Genomic DNA, 19,013 nt, shown 5'->3' with positions numbered 1-19,013 from the left:
GGGAAAGGAGCAAGAACACTAACACCCACGAAAGGCAATTTCCCAACCAATGGCATCCCTTAGGATGTGCTTGCTATTTGAATACATATAGAAGAAACATCACTAAGGAATAGTGGTGCAATTCAAACTATTCAACTATCTTTGGTGCCCTTAAATCTATAACAAGAAGATGGATGCCAGCTCAGATACATCCTAAAATCACTGTTCATGGGAAACTCTGTAAGGCCTAACTTCTTCAGTGCTGAGCACGGAGCCTATTCTCTCTAGGAGATGCCCAGTGGCATCTCTGTATTGGAACCCTTCACGTATTTGGAGTCAGAGGATAGACCTGAGTTCACCTCTTGCCATCATGGCTGTAGAAAAGCTGCTTTTTATTTGAAGAGACACACCAACCTGCCTAACAGGCAGAACCAGCCCATGATGTAAACCAAATCAGAATTTCCAATTCCACAGCGTCTGCTCCTAGACCACTGCTTTGGATGTTTCAGGCTCGGTAATTCTCGGGCTTTGGGCTGGGAGCTTTCCTGTCACTGCCTTTGGTGTGCAGAAAAATCCCAGTCTACAGCTGTCAGCTAACATGGATATGAGACAAAACCCAGAAAGGCAACTACTTTACCTCTGAGACCCTGGCAAGCTCACTCCTTGGATGACATTGCCCAGGAAACAGTCTAATAAATCAGGGTTCTACTAGAACAAATATAAGATGTGAATACCGAAAATGCAAATTTTTAATCTATAAATTACCAAGAATTTTTCTAGAAGTTAGAGTCAGGGACGCAACATAAATCATGAGCAAATGTGTAATTCATGAGTCAAACACCATTAGGCAACTTTTCTAACAAATTTACATTGCATATCTAGGCTAGTAGCATATATGTATATATATATATTTCATTTCCCTAGACTATCATAGATCATATAATGTATGTATATATATTCATATTTTCTATTATTAAACCATGGAGCCAATTCTCTGTCAAAGGTTGACATCAATCAAGGAACCTTTTAGCTTTGTCAATACTCATCAGTATGAGTGACACTGCTGAGCCTCAGGGCTGAGCAATAGTCACCACCTGGAGATGAAGGACAGGTAGTAACCTGCCCAGTTACTAAGTGTGAAAACTCCAAATGTCTGGGATTCTTTTTCTAATTCTGTAGATAATGACATGGGCATTTTGATAGAAACGGCATGGAATCTGTAGATTACTCTCTGTAATATTGCATTATTTGCTTTGTGTTAATCTAGTATTACAGAAACATAGAAGGGCTCGCCACCATCTGTATCTTATTTAGTTTCTTTTATGAATGTCTTGAAGTCATCAATGTTCAGAGGTCTTTCCTTGCCTTGGTTAAGCCTAGTCCTAGGTACTTTTTTATTATTATGAATGAGCTACAAGTCTGGTTTCACTGTTGGTGTATATGAAAGCTACTGAATTATTTGCATTGGTTTTGTATCTTGCAACTTTACTATAAGTGTCTATTAGAACTAAGAGTTCTCTGGCAGAGTACATAGGCTCTTTTAAGTTCAAACTTTGTTATCAACAAATAGGAATTGTTTGACTTCTTCCTTCCCTAGCATTATCACTTTAATGTCTTTCTCTTATCTTTATTTCATTAGCTATGACTTAAAGCACTATTGAAATTAGAGTAGACATCCTTGTTTTATTCCCAATTTTAGAAAACTTACTTAGGACCCAGGCCCTTCTACTGTAACAATGACCCAAAACAAAGAGGCATACATGGAATTGGAGATGACTATTCTTACTTTCACATTGTTCTGAATACAAATGCAGATATAATGACAGCATCATGGTGTCAGGACTCAAAACCTTTCTCTGGTTTGCTCTGCATCACCTTTTATGTTGTTCTTAAAAAAAGCACATCTATTTCTGGACAGAATGAATCAAAAACAAGGAACAACTCAGGGTTGTAAGCAAGCTCTCCACCTTATATTTTATATTCATCTTGTGTCAGCCACTACTTGTAGGAATACAGTCTTAATCCAGGAGACAAGCAGCAAGCTAAAATGCTATCACTAGGGAGAACAGGGAAACAACTGGAAGACAGATGGGAGTTTTCCTGCTCCTTTTAATCTCAACATTCCAAGTAACCACTGGGGATCAGCTAATTGGCTTATGGATAGAGCATGTCAGGCATTCATAAATAACACGTGCCTGGCCTAACCAAGATGCTCACTGGGGGAAATTACACTGAATTTCCTATGACATAGGAGTCAGGCTTGCTCTTCTCCTTCTCACCTTCTCATAGGATAGAAGCCATACTGAAACTAAGCCATCCTGGACCACTCCTCAACCCTAATTTGATCGACCTCTTAAGCTAACTAATCTAAGAGAAGATCCTCTTAGTTTCAAAATAATCATTTGTACTGTGTTGTTACATAGTATTAAGTAACATTTTAAATCACAAGATGGCAAAAATAAGAGGGAAGATGCTTGGTTTCTATAGCATCATGTCTGATGGGAACAACTCAAAGATGAATCAAAGAAAGCAATCCTCATGGGACTACACATGCTATAGTCCTGACAATGTACAGTAGAAAGACAGAAAAACTCTAGCCATTTTTCTTTTTTATTATTACTTTTTTCTTTTTTACATATACATTTATATTATTGCACACACACATATATATATAATAAACTACCTACAGCAAGAAGAATCATGAAGCAATCAGGAATTATATATGTTACATTCATAATGTTTTGGCTATTTGAATTTGGCAAAGAAAACATCTTTCCTATCTTGGTGTGTCTAAAATTCTGACCATAAATCAATATCTATCATATCTCATCATTATCAACATCTAACTAGACGTAAAAACATCTTAGCCCCTAAACAACTAAGCCTAATTGTAAAACTAAATTATCTAGTCTTCAACCCTATCAGAGACTTGAAAAGGAATAAAATCAGCAAAGCAAAATCTCTCTGTCATTTTCTCATTTTGGAGGCTCTGGCCTTCTTGTTAGGACAAATAGGAGAATTATGTTAGTGAAGGGGAGAAGCCCATTCTTTGACTTAGTGGAGCTGATCTCCAAGAAGACTGAAGAGAAGATGAGGATCTGGGCTAGAACAGTATGCCAGTTATCCAATCTGGCTTCCCTTCACTTGAGGAGTGTTGAAGGGATAACTAGTGATTGTACATGATGAAGCACTGGGCTATGGGTTGCTAATGAAGCCATCAGAAGATGAATAAGCCTATGAATGGCCATGTCTGCTAATGACAGTTATTAAAAAAAAATCTTCCCCCTAGCTAGGCTGCCTTGTGAGGCCCCAGGGTGAGAGGATGTACTTAGTCCTGAGGTGACTGTGGGTGCCAGAGTGGGTTGATACCCCTTGGAGGCCTCCCTTCTCTGAAAAAGAGGAGACCAGGGAATGAGAGAAACGGGGGTATGAAGGTGGGACCAGAAAGAGAGGAGGGTGGGGGCTGAGATCAGGCTGTAAAGAGATTAAATAAATAAATGGAAAACCCCATGACTATAATTAATCTTCATAGCTACTTCACTGGGTTCCTTGATTTAGAGATCAATATGCATGTCATTATCAATTCAACCCTAATTTTTTCCTTTGATTTTTTAACTTGAATTATTCAGTCAAACCAAAGTCTTAAATCTATCTATAGATGCTATTTCTGTTCTAGCTTAGTGGATGAACAAATTCAAAACGTATTTATTATACATTTTTCATCTTTTTAATTTTTTCATTAATTTATTTACTTACTTTATATCCAAATAGCAGCTTCCCCTCCCTTCTCTCTCTCAGTTCCTCCTTCTCACATCATCTACCTCCATCCTTCCCTCTCTCTCTCCTCAGAGAAGGGGAAGCCTTGAATATAATATCTATCCACCTTGGCATATCAAGATGCAGTGGGACTAGGAGCATCTCTTATTGAGGCTAGACATGGCAGCCCAGTTAAGGGAAAGGGATCCAAAGGCAGGCAACAGAGTCAGAGACAGCCCCTGCTTCTGCTGTTAGAGGCCCCACATGGGGACCAAGCTGCACAACTGTTACATAAATGTAGGGGGCCTAGGTCCTTCCCATGCATGATCTTTGGTTGGTGGTTCAGTCTCTCTGAGCCCTTATAGGCCTAGATTAGTTGATTCTGTAGATTTTCCTGTGGTGTCTTTGCTCTGGCTCCTTTAATCCTTCATCTCCCTCTTCCTCAAGATCCCTGAGCTCTGCCTAATGTTTGGCAGTGGGTCTCTACATCTGTTTCTAGAAGTTTCTGGGTGAAGTCTCTCAGAGAACAGTTATGCTAGGGTCCTTTCTCCAAGTACAGCACAATATGGTTAGTAGTGTCAGGAGTGGGCTCTCTCTCATAGGATGGGCCTTGAGTTGGGCCCGTCATTGGTTGGCCATTCCCTCAATATCTGCTCCATCTTTATCCCTGCTTATCTTATAGGCAGGACAAATTTTGAGAGGAAGATTTTTGGGGATGGGTTGGCTTGCCCATCCCTCCATTGGAAGTTTTTCCTGGTTACAGGAGGAGGCCATTTCAGGTTTCATATTTCCTGTTGCTAGGAGTCTTAGCTAGAGTCATCCTCATAGATTCCTAGGAATCTTCCTTGTCTTAGGTTTCTAGCTCATTCCAGAGCTGCACTCCCCCCATCAATTTCAGTTTTCTCTCCCTCAGTCCTCCCCAAACTTGATGTCCCCTGCTCCTCTCTTCACCCCCTCTGCCACCCAGAGCCCTCCCTCCATATACCCTAGATATCTATTTTATTTCTCCTTCTAAGGGAAGTTCAAGCATCCTCTTGGGACCTCCTTGTTACTTAGTTTCTTTGGGTCTGTGGGTTGTCGCACGGTTATCATATATTTTATAGCTAATATCCACTTATAAGTAAGTACATACTATGTATGCCTTTCTGGGTCTCAGTTTTTCCAGTTGCATCCATTTGCCTGCAAATTTCATGATTTTCTTGTTTTTAATAGCTTAGTAGTATTCCATTGTGTAAATATACCGCCTTCTCTTTAACCATTCTTCTGTTGAGGGACACCTAGGTTGTTTCCAATTTTGCTGTTATGAGTAAAGCTGCTATGAACATAGTTGAGCAAGTGTCCTTGTGGTATGGTAGAACATCTTTTGGGTATATGACCAGTAGTAAAGCCAGGTCTTGAGATAAAGCACCAGATTGATTTCCAAAGTGATTGTACAAGTTTAGACTCTCACCAGCAAAATGGAAGAATGTTCCTCTTGTTCCACATAATCTCCAGCATGTGGTTTCACTTGATTTTTTTGTTTTAGCCATTCTTATGGGTATAAAATGGAATCTCAGATCATTTTTATTTACATTATTCTGATGACTAATGATTCTGGATATTTCTTTAATTGCTTCTCACCCATTAGAGATTCTCTGTTGGGAATTCTCTGTTTAGCTCTGTACCCCATTTTTAATTGAGTTATTTGCTTTGCTGGTGTTTAATTTCTTGGGTTGTTTATATATTTTGGATATTAGTCCTCTGTCAGATGTAGGGTTGAAGATCTTTTCCCCTCCTGTAGGCTGCTGTTTTATCATATTGATGATATGCCTTACAAAAGCTTTTTAGTTTCATGAGGTCCCGCTTATTAATTGTTGATAATAGTGCCTTAGCTGTTGGTATTCTGTCCAGGAAGTTGTCTCCTGTGCCAGTGAACTCAAGGCTGTTCCCCACTTTCTCTTCTATTAGATTTAGTGTATATGGTTTTATGTTGAGGTCTTTGATCCATGAGGACTTGAGTTTTCTGCAGGGTGATAAATATGGATCTACTTGCATTTTTCTGTATGTAGATATCCAGTTAGATCAGCAACATTTGTTTAATGTGCTCTTTTCTCCATTGTATGGTTTTTGGCTTCTTTGTCAAAAATCAAATGTCCATATGTGTGTGGGTTTATTTCTGGGTCTTCAACTGTGGTTCCATTGATCAAACTGTCTGTTTTAATGCCACTGCCATGCAGTTTTTTATTACTGTTTCTCTGTAGTACAGCTTGAAATCAGAGATGGTGATACCTTCAGAAGTTCTTTTGTTGTACAGGATTGTTTTAGCTATCCTGGATTTTGGTTGGTTGGTTGGTTGGTTGGTTTGGTTTTCCATATGAAATTGAGTATTGTTCTTTGAAGGTCTGGAAAGAATTGTGTTGGAATTTTGATGGGAATTGCATTGAATCTGTAGATTGCTTTTTTGGTAGGATGGTCATTTTTACTATGTTAATCCTACTGACCCATGAGCATTGGAGAACTTTGCATCTTCTAATATATTCTTCAATTTCTTTCTTCAAACACTTGAAGTTCTTGTAATACAGGTCTCTAACTTACTTGGTTAAAGTCACACCAAGATGTTTTATATTATTTGTGACTATTGTGAAGGGTGTTGTTTCTCTAATTTCTTTCTTGGCCCATTTATCATTTGTATACAGGAGGGCTACTGACTTTTTTTAGTTAATTTTGTAAACAGCCACTTTGCTGACGGTGTTGATCAGCTCTAAGAATTTTGGAGGTCATTTATATATTCTATCATATCATCTGTATATAGTGTTACTTTGACTTCTTTTCTAATTTGTATTCCTTTTTCTCCTTTAATTGCCTTAGGGCTCTAACTAGAACTTCAAGTACTATATTAGAAAGATTCAGAGAGTGGGCAGCTTTGTCTTGCCCATGATTTTAGTGGAACTGTTTTAAGTTTCACTCCATTTAATTTGATATTGGGTGTTGTCTTGCTGTATATTGCCTTTTTGTGTTTAGGTATGTGCCTTGTATTCTTGCTCTTTCTTTAAGACTTCACCACCTATGAAAGGGTATTGAGTTTTGTCAATAGCCTTTTTGGCATCTAATGAGATGATCAGGGGTGGTTTTCTTTCTTTCAGTTTGTTTATATGGTAGATTACATTGATAGATTTCTGTATGTTGAAAAATCCCTGCATCGCTGGGATGAAGCCTACTTGATCATGGTGGATGATATGTTCGTGGATTTGGTTTGCAAGCATTTTATTGAGTTTGTTGTTTTGTTTGTGTCAATGTTCATAGGGAAGATTGGTCTGAAATTCTCTTTCTTTATTGAGTCTTTGTGTGGTTTAGGTATCAGGGTGATTGTGGTCTCATAGTATGCAATTGACAATGATTTTTCTGTTTCTGTTTTGTGGAAAAGCTTTAGGAGTATTTATATTAGCTCTTTGAAAATCTGATAGAATTCTGTGCTAAAACTATCTGGCCCAGGATTTTTTTTTTTTGGTTGAGAGACTTATAATGACTGCTTCTATTTCCTTAGTGGCTAATGGTCTATTTAAATTGTTTACCTGATCTTCATTTAACATTGGTAAGTGGTATCTATCAAGAAAATTGTCCATTTCATTTAGATTTTCCAATTTTATGGAGTGCTGGCTTTTGAAGTAAGACCTAATGATTCTTTGGATTTCTTCTGGGCCTGTTGTTATTTCTTTCTTTTCATTTCTGATTTTATTAATTTGGATATTCTTTCTCTGCCTTTTACTTAGTTTGGATAAGGGTTTGTTTCTCTTGTTGATTTTCTCATGAACAGCTCTTGGTTTTATTTATTCTTTGTATTATTCTCTTCATTTCTAATTTATTAATTTCAGCCCTGAGTTTGATTATTTCCTCCTGTCTACTCCTTATACATTTAATGAAGCTACAGCAAGAATTTGGAAATAAACTTTCCCTTTCTCTCTTATACTATATTGTTCATGATATTTTATTCCACTTCCGGCTGTATCTCTTCTCACTATCATTTTATAAAATAGCTTGAGTATTTCTCATCTAAAATACTTGAGAGCCTATTTTATAGATTTTGAAAATATGGAGCTATCCTATTTTCAGATTAGAAGTGTTTGACCAAATCCAAAGTTGTAACAATTGTGACTTTCTTATTCATACAAGACAGATTTTACAGAAAACAAATGTTCATACACCCCATTAGGAAAGATGATAAATAATTTCAGGGCTGGAGAGATGGCTCAGTGGTTAAGAGCATTATCTGTTCCTCCAGAGGTCCTGAGTTCAATTCCCAGCAACCACATGGTGACTCGCAACCATATATAATGTGATCTGATGTCCTCTTCTGGTGTGCAGGTATACATGCAGATAGAACACTGTATACATAATAATAAATAATTTTTTTTAAAAATAATAATTTCAAAAGACAGCCAAGTGAAAAATATACTCACAACTCTCAAACATCAAGATAACCTAACATCAATAAATGCCACATGAATATGTACTGATAACATCTTTGTTATTTGTGTAAATTTGGAAACTTTATTTAACAGATACCTTGTCATCACCCTTTAAGTATACAAACCCTTTGAGTCTATAATTTTACTACCTTCAATTTGCTCTGTATATATTTGCTACAATGTTCCTTTTAGTAACAAAACAGAAATAACCTAACCATTACTTGATAATTTAAAAAATTTTAGAGAGTCATGGAGTGAAATACTAAAATTATTGTAAATAATGAAATAGTTCTGTTTGGACTCATATAGGAAGCTATTGTTAAAGTTATCTTTTAAGCCAAAAGTCTATTCATAATGTAATTGATTGCTTACTATATCACATTTTGACATTTTATACTTATATGCTTATCCAATATCCCTAAGTATTCTAGTGGATAAATAGTATTTACAGTGAGCCAGCTAGGAGAGGAAAAGCAAGCAGTAAAGCCTACATTTGATGCTTTTAAGACTTCTTAGTGTTCGTCTATGTTAGGGTTCTTACTACTATGATGAAAAACTTTAACCAAAGCAAATTGTAGAGGAAAGGGTTTATTTGGCTTACATTTCCATATCAAGTGAATGAAATCAGAACAAGAACTCAAATGGGGCAGGAGCCTGAAGGCAAAACCTGATGTGCTAGCCAGGAGTAGTGCTGTTTATTGGCTTGTTCTTCATGCTTTGCTTGCCTGCTTTCTTATAGAATCCAGGGTCAGCAGGCCAGGGGTAGCACCATCAACAATGGGCTGCCCTGCCCCTATCAATCACTAATTTAAAAAATAAATGCCCCAAGCTGGATCTTATGGAGCCATTTTCTCAATTAGGTTCCCTCCTTTTATATGACTCTAGCTTATGTCAAGTGGACATAAAACTAACCAGCCCAGTGTTGATTTTTACAGCAAACAGAAACAATTTTTGTCCTAGGGAATGTGAATAAGCCTTTGGATGTAGCCCCCTCCGCCATCCCTGTAACACAGGAGTTTGACAGCTTCCTTACTTGCACATATACATATCATGTTTTAAAATGTTTATTATAACTGGGTAAGGTGGCACATGCCTGTAATCCCGGCACTCGGAGGCAGAGGCTACCAGATCTCTGTAAGTGTGGTCTAGAAAGTGAGTCCAGGACAGCCAAGGCTACACAAAGAAACCCTTTATTGAAAAACAAAACAAAAATATTATTATGTATCATTAAGGAGTACAAAATAGAATTATAGGGACACATCTATAGTAAAACCCTCTCACATGGCTCCTCTCCATGATGAATAGTCATAACCTACTCATTTGGCAAAAATCCTAACTGTAGCATACCACTGTCTACTATAGTTCCCATGCTAAGGCCTGTACATTCAATTTTAAATTGTTCACCCGACTGTTGTATCCTTTAGCTCTTGTCTCCTTCTTCTCCCACTGTGGCTCTGAGGTGACTCCCATCATTCCTGAGCAGTGGATACAAATCTGTCTCATTACATTCAAAATACTTCTTCCCTGGCCCATGCATTCTTAGCTCTATCTTCAGAATGAAGAATCACCAAAGAGACCAGTCAAGAAACGTAAGAGGGGGAAAAGGCTGGTTAGAGACACACAAACAATGTGCTCAAGTCACGTATGAAGGTTACACATAAACATTATGGGGCCAATATAAGAGATTTCATGCTTGGATTTAATAATGGCTAAAATCGGAGCACCAGTCATGCTCCTTCTTTGGAGCTGGCAGACGACAACACAGCCTAAGCACAGTCCCAGTGCTAAACTATAAACAGATGGCCTGTGGTGGTGGAGAGACCAGAGACACCCTGCAACCGTGTCCCTACCAAGAGGAGCCTATGTCAGCCTGGCAACTACTCATCTCTCTTTCATCACACTCCTGGGTGCTCCAAAGCCCAGCTCCCTTTCCTCCATTCAGTTGCAGCTCATTCCACAGCTGTTTCATGTTGAACATTGTCCATATGCTCACTGAGGAAAAGTGTTTCCAATATACTTTTTACCTTACTATAATTCTAAAATGTTTCCCATATATGTATATATATAATATATATATATATATATATATATATATATATATATATATATATTATAATCTTCCGCCTTTTAAAATGTGGCAAACCCTTCTCTCACTTAAAATATCTGTTGTTTAAAATAAACAGCAATTGCACCATTCCTTTTTCCCATGACAGTGCTTCTTTGGAACATTTTCTTTACAAACATTTGCCTGAGTGCCTATGCTACATGAAACACTTTGGAGGCTGCGGAGTACATAAGGCATTGTGCTTGAAGTCAACAAACCTCCTGTTTATCGAATGGAGAGCTATTCTAAATAATTTACAAAGAATAGCTGATTTAATCCCTACCAACAGCCATTCTTCATCTACTCCCTAGTAAGCAAACTGAAGCACAAAGGACTCAAGGAATGGGCCACAGGTCAGACTGCTCCTAATTGCCAGGCCCAGGAAGTCTGTGTCTGAGCCCACGCCTGTACCAGCCTGCTCTAAGGCCTGGCTGTGTGTGCAGGGGCTGCACTATAAAATAGCAAGTGCCCCGTGCCCTTTGTGATACAAAATGCATTGGCAATTCAAACAATGCCATTTCTGGGTAGAATATTTATGGGGATGCCTGTGAAGCAAGGCTTGACAGGCATAAAGAGGCAGTACACTTACAGACCACACAGGTGAACCCTTTCAATAGGCAGAAGAGTTAGCGCATAGAGTTGGAAAGTGTTTCATTTTTGTTCATTTTAGCTTCAAATGGCACAGAGACATTTTTTGCTGCACACATGAATGAGAACATGTGAACTTGTTAGTTTTGAGAATATAAAATCATCAAACACATAAGGAAAGGCATGCATATTTCATTGTTTCTTTTATTAACAGAGAGTCTCAGGGAAAAACTAAAGTAGAATATAGAATCAGAGCATAAATAACATGGTGCGAGTATGTGTGTGTGTGGGTGTGGGTGTGTGTGTGTGTGTGTGCGCGCACAGACTTATAGATAAGCCGTAGATCTCATCTAGTGAATTACTGTCATTCTCTCTGTAGAAAAGTCAAATGTTCTACTGAGTTTTCCAGGTGTTGAACTGACAGGGCTTCTACCTGAAGCCAAACTGCACACAGCCTATCACCCCCTGATCAGCAGCATGTCACTGTCTTAGTTTGAGGATTGTTCTGTTTTGTACAATGCCCTAAGAATTCAGAGACCAAAGACAAAACAGACAGAACAAAACAAACAAAACAAAACTCCCTATGCACCTCAGCAACATACACCAGCACAGTGGAATCAATCTTTAATCCTTTATCCTGTACCTCCTCACTCATCACCTTCTGTACTATGTCCTGGCAGCAGTTAAGAAAATAGCAAGACAATCAGGGACACAATCAATGTATCATTTTGGATAGATAGTCCAGTTTTTAACTGTACCACCATGATTTCCCCCATCCTTTACAGCATGCTTTGAGATTTTTCTTAATGCAGATGTTATAAATGTAGGAGGGAAAAAACCCTAAAATACCAGTGTGTGGTTCACTCTGCAGAAAAGATGTATCAAAGCCAGGTTTATTTCATTTTAATATTTATTTGGGGCTGTTTTTGCCCCGTTCCATACACAAATACTTATTCTAAATATCTGAGGGAAGGTTGTATGGTTGTTATTAGAAGCTTTGCTTATAGTATTTAGCAAGTGCTCTGATCGTCTCACACAACTGTGTAATAGCCCACAGAGTATGTTCTTCCAAGCTGAGTTTAACTACGGACACTCTGGGAAATGTGCGACTGCTACTCTCAGATTGTTATTTTATGAACAGGAGAGGATGCAAAGGAAGTGGCCCCGTATCCTGGGCCTTAAGGGATGCTGCATGTTGTGTCCTTTGAGAGATATTCCCGTGCGGGCTTCTCACTGTGCTCACTGCTCTAATAATGCAGTGTTATCAGCAGGTGGACCTAAGAAATGCCTCAGTGATGACCCATGAAAGCAGGCACAATGCCTCTCACTAACCAGCTGCCCCTGCCAGCCCGTGGTCCCAACAACTGCCACGGACTGGGGCTTTCTAGAAGTCTAGCTGAGTCCTAAAAGGCTGGGGTCGTATGTCCTAGCATGAGGGTCTGCATTCCACTGCATGCTGTTCTAGGGGAAAGCATCAGAATGCGAATGCAGACTTGCTTCCTTCGGCCTAGCTTTGACAGCAAGCGCTGTTTAAGCCATCTAGCTGATAGCTGGCTAACTTGGCCAGTGAGTGGGTCCCCAGACAGGATCTTACCACTGCATGTCTTTCCTAGATGGGAGACAGAAAAACCAGCTTAGGAGAAAAGCTAACATACTGAGATGCCTTTGGTGACTCTTAAAGACACAGAGAGAGGGTGTTAGGGAGACTGGCACCCCTCTGGATCGCTAATGCGAATGACAAAAGGAGCAGAATGAGTGAGAATCTTCAGGAAATACCCTTGTTCTTGTCTAGTAACAAATCCAGGAGATTACCATGTGCCCAGCTAATGCTTTAATTCACAGGAAGCTAATCATTTGACAATGGAAAGTATGTGGCTCAAAAAAACAATCATAGAAATGTTTCTAAATAGAAGAAAAGCATAAAGTTGAGTCTTGTCCTGTCCTGGAAGACACAGAACTGAGAGTCATAATTATCATCCTGTCTGATATATCAGCAACCAACGCTTCTGGGTTTTACCAATGCTAAGCACTGAATAAACGCTTAATATACTGCATCTCAATCCCTTCGTCTCCCACACCTGTTCCACACCCAGCCTAGAACAGAATAAAATAGCTTTTTCCAGTAGAAGGAATGCTGATCTTATGAATCTGCTTGTGTTTGCCTTTGAGAAGTCTGTGTGATGCTTTGCACAGCCCTGTGTGTGCAGTGTGGGTTAGAGTCACACACCAGAGACTTACACAAACTGGGTGGTTCATCTGCTTTAATGAAATGTGTATCTGGCCATTGGGTTGTAGAAACTTCAAAGCTTTTGTTTTTTGACAGGATGCCTGCCGTTTTTCTCTCTTGACTCCCGCTTGTTTTATTCATTTTGGGGTAGTTGCCAATTAGACCCAATTGGTAAGTATAATTAACAAGAACCTTGGTTTTCCTCTTAAAACCCAACCAAGAAAATTAACCATAGAAGCTATCATCTCCTTTAAAACTTCTTAACCGTGTCCCTCTCCTGACCGCTGCTCATCTCTTCTAAGACTTCTATCTCCACCAGAGCTTAGTGACTCTGTTTAGCTTGTCACCCTGAAGATGCCACCCAGAGCAGCATAGCAGCATTCTAAGATGTGACTAGAAGGAAGGAAGCATTTACTCAAGTTCCAGATACTGTGTAAGACATTGTCCTACATTACCATCTCTTTTAATACTTAACAAATCCATCCAGTGTAGAAATTACAGGGCTTTTTTTTCTTACAGTTATAAAATGTTAGCTTGGACAAGTTATACCTTTACTCTTATATCAAACAACTTGGGACCTGGCTATATACCTAGGCTGGTGTGATTCCCAAACCTTTTCTATCCCTTCCATCCATATGCAAAGCATTAGCTCACTTAAGAAGAGGCTTCATAAAATTTAGCTACCTTTGAAAGCTTGAAGTTCCATTCAGTACCTAGTTGAGGACACACTCTGCTCAGGCCTTGGTTAAGCATTGCTTTGAATGAGACCTCAAACAGGAGCTAGTGGAAAAAGAATACTGGTCCAAAGCTAGGATGCTGGAGAAACAACATGGAGAGAGTGGCTAAGAGGGGACAGATGGAGGCAGACGGAGGAGCTCCTGACCGTGTACCATGGCTACAGTCCTTCTTCATGTGACTCGTGGACTTCCCTTTGTCATCCTATGCCTGAGAATATATGAAGGAGGCTGGGAAGGCAAAGGGACGTTCAATTGTCATCACTGGCATCTTTTTTTTGATCATTGCACCATCATCAAATGCATTAGGATAACCATAACATGAGAATTTCCATCATTGAGTCCATAATTTTGTAAGACAAGGGTGACAATTCTAAATGCCATAGAACCATACTGAGGCAACACAAGAAGAGAGAAAGAATGGATTAGACTCTCATAGAGTATCAACCCCAAGTTCAAGCCATAACTGCTAAAGGAAACTGAGCTTTCTCTGAACAGGTTGCATCTAGATCAAGAACATCCTACTGCCTTCTGTGGATGCTCTGGTCAGTTTAGCCTAATCATACAGACTTTCTTCTGTCTCCACCAAAGACAAACAGTGAGCACAGTGATAAATACCAAAGTCATGGACAGTTACCAGGGAATGTGATAACCATGAAGTTTTTCAAATGCTCTCAACTGCCTGTGTTATTCAAATTTTCCTTTGCCTTTTAGAGAGCCTTCCATCTAGAGCAGTGGTTCTCAACCTGTGGGTCATGACCCCTTTGGCAAATTTCTATGTCCAAAAAATTTACATTAGGATTCATAGCAGTAGCAAAATTGCAGTTATGAAGTAGCAATGAAAATAATTTTAAGGTTGGAGGTTACCACAACATCAAGAACTGTTTTAAAGGGTCACAGCATTAGGAAGATTGAGACTCACTTATATAAAGAATAATTTGTGTAGAAAAAAAACCTCAGCTCTGTCTTCTCCTTATTTGGTGAAATGACTTGGCACATATTGGTTATGTGAGTAACACATTAGCCATCCTTATTAATTAAAAGTCACTTTAGAAATCAAGACAATGAAGTCAAAACAACTTTGGGGAACAAAAACATTTTTAAGGAAAGGGGTCTCTTTATTTGTGCCTGTCTTGTTTATCTGACCCTTTCCCAACCAAACCAGGATCCCTCTCTTTTTGAGAAAAGGACCTTTTTCACTTTGGAATTTCTTGTTCAGAGGTGGGACAGTTCTTTTTTAAAAATCTGACCAGATGATCTCCTCCAGTGTTCACATGAGATCTCCTAGGCCCTTCTCCTTGGAGTAAAGATTACTAAGAAATCATTGGAGATCAAAGTTGAAATAATTGAGACTTCTGTTCTCAAGATCAGAGAAATTTCCTGCTGCTGGTCATTCAAAGTAGATGCTTTTCATAGTAACAGGATCTTCCTGGTGGGACCTGGTTCCTTCCTTGTGTCATTGCTAAATGAAAGGCCATCCACACATTCCCATTTCTTTTCTAGCTTCTTTTTCCCATAATGCCACACGGGCATTCTGATCCACTCATTCCAAGATGCTTAGTCTCCTTGATTTAGTACATCCCATTGGGTGTGTTTTGTCTCTTTTTGACAGATGCTGGATGGAATTCAGCCTCTCCTATCACCAAAGGCAACAGTCTCCCTTCCGTCTGAGTATCTCCCTCCCTTAATGAACCTCAGAGGTCCGCATTCCTCACATCTTCCACATCCCCACTTCACTGTCTAAAACTCTGTGGTAATACTTCTTACTCATTAGTGATCACGTGACCCCCTTCTCTTCCCAGTTGCCCATCACCTGTAAACTATGAGACTGCAGAAAGCAATGCTTGTGTCTGAACTATTTTCATCTTCCTGAGACCTTAGTACAGTCCCTGATATATGCAAATAGGTGCCCAATAGATCACAGTTGTCCATGGCAAGCCTTAGTTCTCTTAGACTTGTCTTCAGCTTTGGTGTCTAGCTTGACATTAAAGTATAATAAGAGGGTTTAGATCATATAGCCCAGAAAGGAGAGAGAAATGGGGTAACAATATAATAGAGAGAGTCGAAAAATAAAACTGAATGGGAAAGTGTATAGGCAAAGATCACCATGAGTATCATGACTGCTACAGAATGCCCAGCTGGGAAATTTGACTGTGTTCCTATTCCATTGCGGACTGCTGTTAAACCATGTTCAACTAAGCTAATACATTTAAAAGATCTTTTAAAAATTACATTAGCCAAGTCCATCATGCCTTCAATATTCCTGTTTATATAGGAAAAAAAATCGACCAATTCCTCTTCACTTACTTAAAGTAATAGTCACCCATGTCTTCTTTTCAGCCTAGATTAGGATCAGTTCACTTAGTATTAATGCAGGACAAACTTTAGAAAGTCAGGCAAACAGAAAATAAATGGCAAAACTTTGCTGAGTGGGTGCTTTTCTGTTATATCATCAATTCACAGTTAGGTGTCTTTAGAGACGAGATGGTATCTCATTCCCTGAGGGTCGCAAAGAAACATGGATTGAGGCTTTCATTTGCTTAACATGGTCAGATGTGAAGAATTCATCACAGGGTCCTCCGGAGTCTGTTTTGAGGATTGCTGATAATTTGTTCAATCTCTGCAAAATGTTGTTTGGAACATTTCAAGCTCTTGAAACAAATGGATGTAAAAGCAAAATGTAATTCATATAGTTCTGAAGAAGGACTAGAAATAAGGGTCATTGGTGTCACTAATGAAACTATCATTGTTTTAACAACAACAACAAAAAAAAAATGTTTTAGCCTTAAACTCTCATCTCATTAGCCCCTTAAAAAATGAGGAAAGCAAGACATTTCATGCCTTAATAATGGTCAAATAGGCACATAGCAGATTTCTCCTCTTTTTTTGGCATACATGGCTGAAATAAAACAGCACTCTTCCCCTCACTGAACAGGCTGTCCCTGTTCCATACTAGAGGCCAGATTTCCAAGCTCGGCGAAAGAGGCCTTCATGCCACAGCCCAGCAGGCAAACACTCAAGTCCTAAAGCACAGGCCGGGGGAAGGCAGGACCCTAACAAGCCTTGGCGTCTCTGAGTCCACATGGGGATCTGTGGGCAATCCCTGCTGGAAAGCAGCAGAGTGGAAAAGAATAGGTGTGCCTCTGCCAAAACAGGGAGTGTGAGGGCTGAAGAGTCAGCTTTCCTGGTCATCAAACAAATCAGAGCTGAGCCCTGCCTCATTAGCAGCATTTCTTCCACCCCGAGGGAGAGCACAGGAAGTATGCACCGTCTGCGCTGCACATTAGGGTTGGTTATGAAATCCTGGGGGAGGCTGTGAAGCAAGCCGCAACCGAGCACAGCAGGCCTGCGTGAAATAGTCTAGGCAACAGTTCCCTGCACCCTTGTTTGCCAGCCTCAGATCCTGGCATGTTGAAACACAACAGCATTTGTTTTTCCCTCTTGGCTTATATTTTCCCATTAGTCAAAAACTAAGAGCTGCTACAGTAGGAATTGTTGTTCATAAATTTAGATACATAAGAAATGGCATGTAATAAAAACCATCAGTCTTAATTCAAATAAATTCCAACATCTTCTTCATATAATTTTTGTTAAGCTCAAACTTGCTGTAAATATTAGTGCCCCACCACCACCATTACCAACCCTGGGCCATGTAGTTTCCTATCGCTGTCAGCTCTTGACTTGGCACAGTGGTGTACACCCATATGTCCAGGTCTTCGGAGACTGAAAGGGGAGGATCACAGGTCTGAAGACATCCTGAGCTACAGAATAAAGACCCCCTTTCAGAAACACAACAAACCCAAGCAAATCAACCGAGAAAATGTTACTTTGACCTAATTCTGAGTGCACAGTTTCTGAGTGATTAGCTGCGTTGCATCGGGCCCCATGGCGAGGCAGTGTAATCACTGTGGGAGTCATGATAAAGCAAAGAGGCCCATCCCATGGCTAGGAAGTGAGGGAGAAAGAGACAATGAGGCTCCTACAATCGCTTCCAAGGACAAGCCTGCAAAGGTCTAAAGAGCACCTACTAGGCCCTACTTCGATTACTTCTTCCTGTCCCAGTTAAAGCCATCCTGGAGATCTAGGGGATCACAGCTATAGCACCTCCACACGCTCCCCACCTTTCTCTCCTGCTTACAGACAACTTAGAAAACTAGGAGAGGGCTCTCAATTCTCTCACGCAGGGTTACCCATGATACAACCAACCACTGTCCACATCCGTTCCATCCATCACTCCAAAGTAGGGCAACTCTGGCACTCCCAGGCCAGGTAAGACCCATAGGGGTCCCTCTAATGTTAAACAGAGGGGTGGGGACACATGAAGTGACTGTGGGGATTAAAATGAAAAAAGAGGATTAAAAATTAATAAAAAAAAAAAAAAGAGGAGAATAAAAGACTGGTCTTAGGACAACCCTAATATTAGATAAATAACAGGGATCAGCACAAGAGATGGCGGGGGAGTTAGAGAGGTGAGAGAAAGCCAGAGTTGGGGGCTGTCTGAAGCCAAGTAAGGAATGCATTTCCATCCGCTGGGTGGCCACTAGGCTCACAAGCCAAGAAAGAACTCCTGGGAACAGGCTAGTGGCTCAGGAACCTGAATCTCTTCTCCTGATCCCAGCATTACAAGCTTCCTTTACATATCACCTGGTCACCCCTGCCCCCATCCAAGACACACCCCTTTCTCCTCGTATCCCCTTCAGCGCATAAATGAGTTTGGTTTTTCACAAAGTCCATCCTGAAAGCTTATCTTCAAGTAATTTTGCATTTATTAGCTCTAGCCAACAATATAAAGCTGCCATGAAGTGGAAGAAATGCACCTGAATGACTCTTTGTGACATGAGGAGAGATACAAACAAATGGAAAACAGAATCTAATCAGAACTCTGTAACGTCTCCTAAATAATAAAAATACATTGCTAAGTATATTATTTACTTATAAGCAAGCCACCAAGTAGAAAATGTGGATATAAATAAGAAAGTTTTACTAGCACAGTGAAACTTCTATTGGGATGGGTGGAGGGGGGAGGGGAAGGGGTGAATTCTATACAGTCCCAGGTAGCCAGGCCTAGGGGCTAAATTGCTAGGGAGTTCATCTGCCATGCAATGCAAGCAGTATTCCACTGACACAGCTGAATGTGCATCCACCCTGGCCTTACACATCCATCTTTCCAACTCAGTCAT

At 39.8% G+C, this 19,013-nt stretch overlaps 1 protein-coding gene across 20 annotated transcripts in view; it reads left to right on the top strand.

Moving 5' to 3' along the window:
- TRPM3 (transient receptor potential cation channel subfamily M member 3) overlaps positions 1 to 19,013 on the top strand; it is an 809,383-nt gene that overhangs the window by 583,661 nt on the left and 206,709 nt on the right. For 13 of the 20 annotated variants that reach the window (XR_014773156.1, XM_084750067.1, XM_084750062.1 and 10 more), the window contains exon 7: positions 13,196 to 13,270. The exons of the other annotated variants lie outside the window; for them this stretch is intronic. Coding sequence is in view for 12 of the 13 variants with exons in the window: in XM_084750067.1 (XP_084606193.1) it covers positions 13,196 to 13,270 (75 nt within the window). In the remaining variant the exon portion in view is untranslated. The remainder of the gene's footprint in view (positions 1 to 13,195; positions 13,271 to 19,013) is intronic. 20 annotated transcript variants of the gene reach the window in all.

The sequence above is a fragment of the Acomys minous genome (genome assembly GCF_964271855.1).
Source record: "Acomys minous genome assembly, chromosome: 2".
Classification (NCBI taxonomy): domain Eukaryota; kingdom Metazoa; phylum Chordata; class Mammalia; order Rodentia; family Muridae; genus Acomys; species Acomys minous.
Note: the sequence above shows the minus strand (reverse complement) of the source record. Positions and strands in the feature narration are given on the sequence as shown.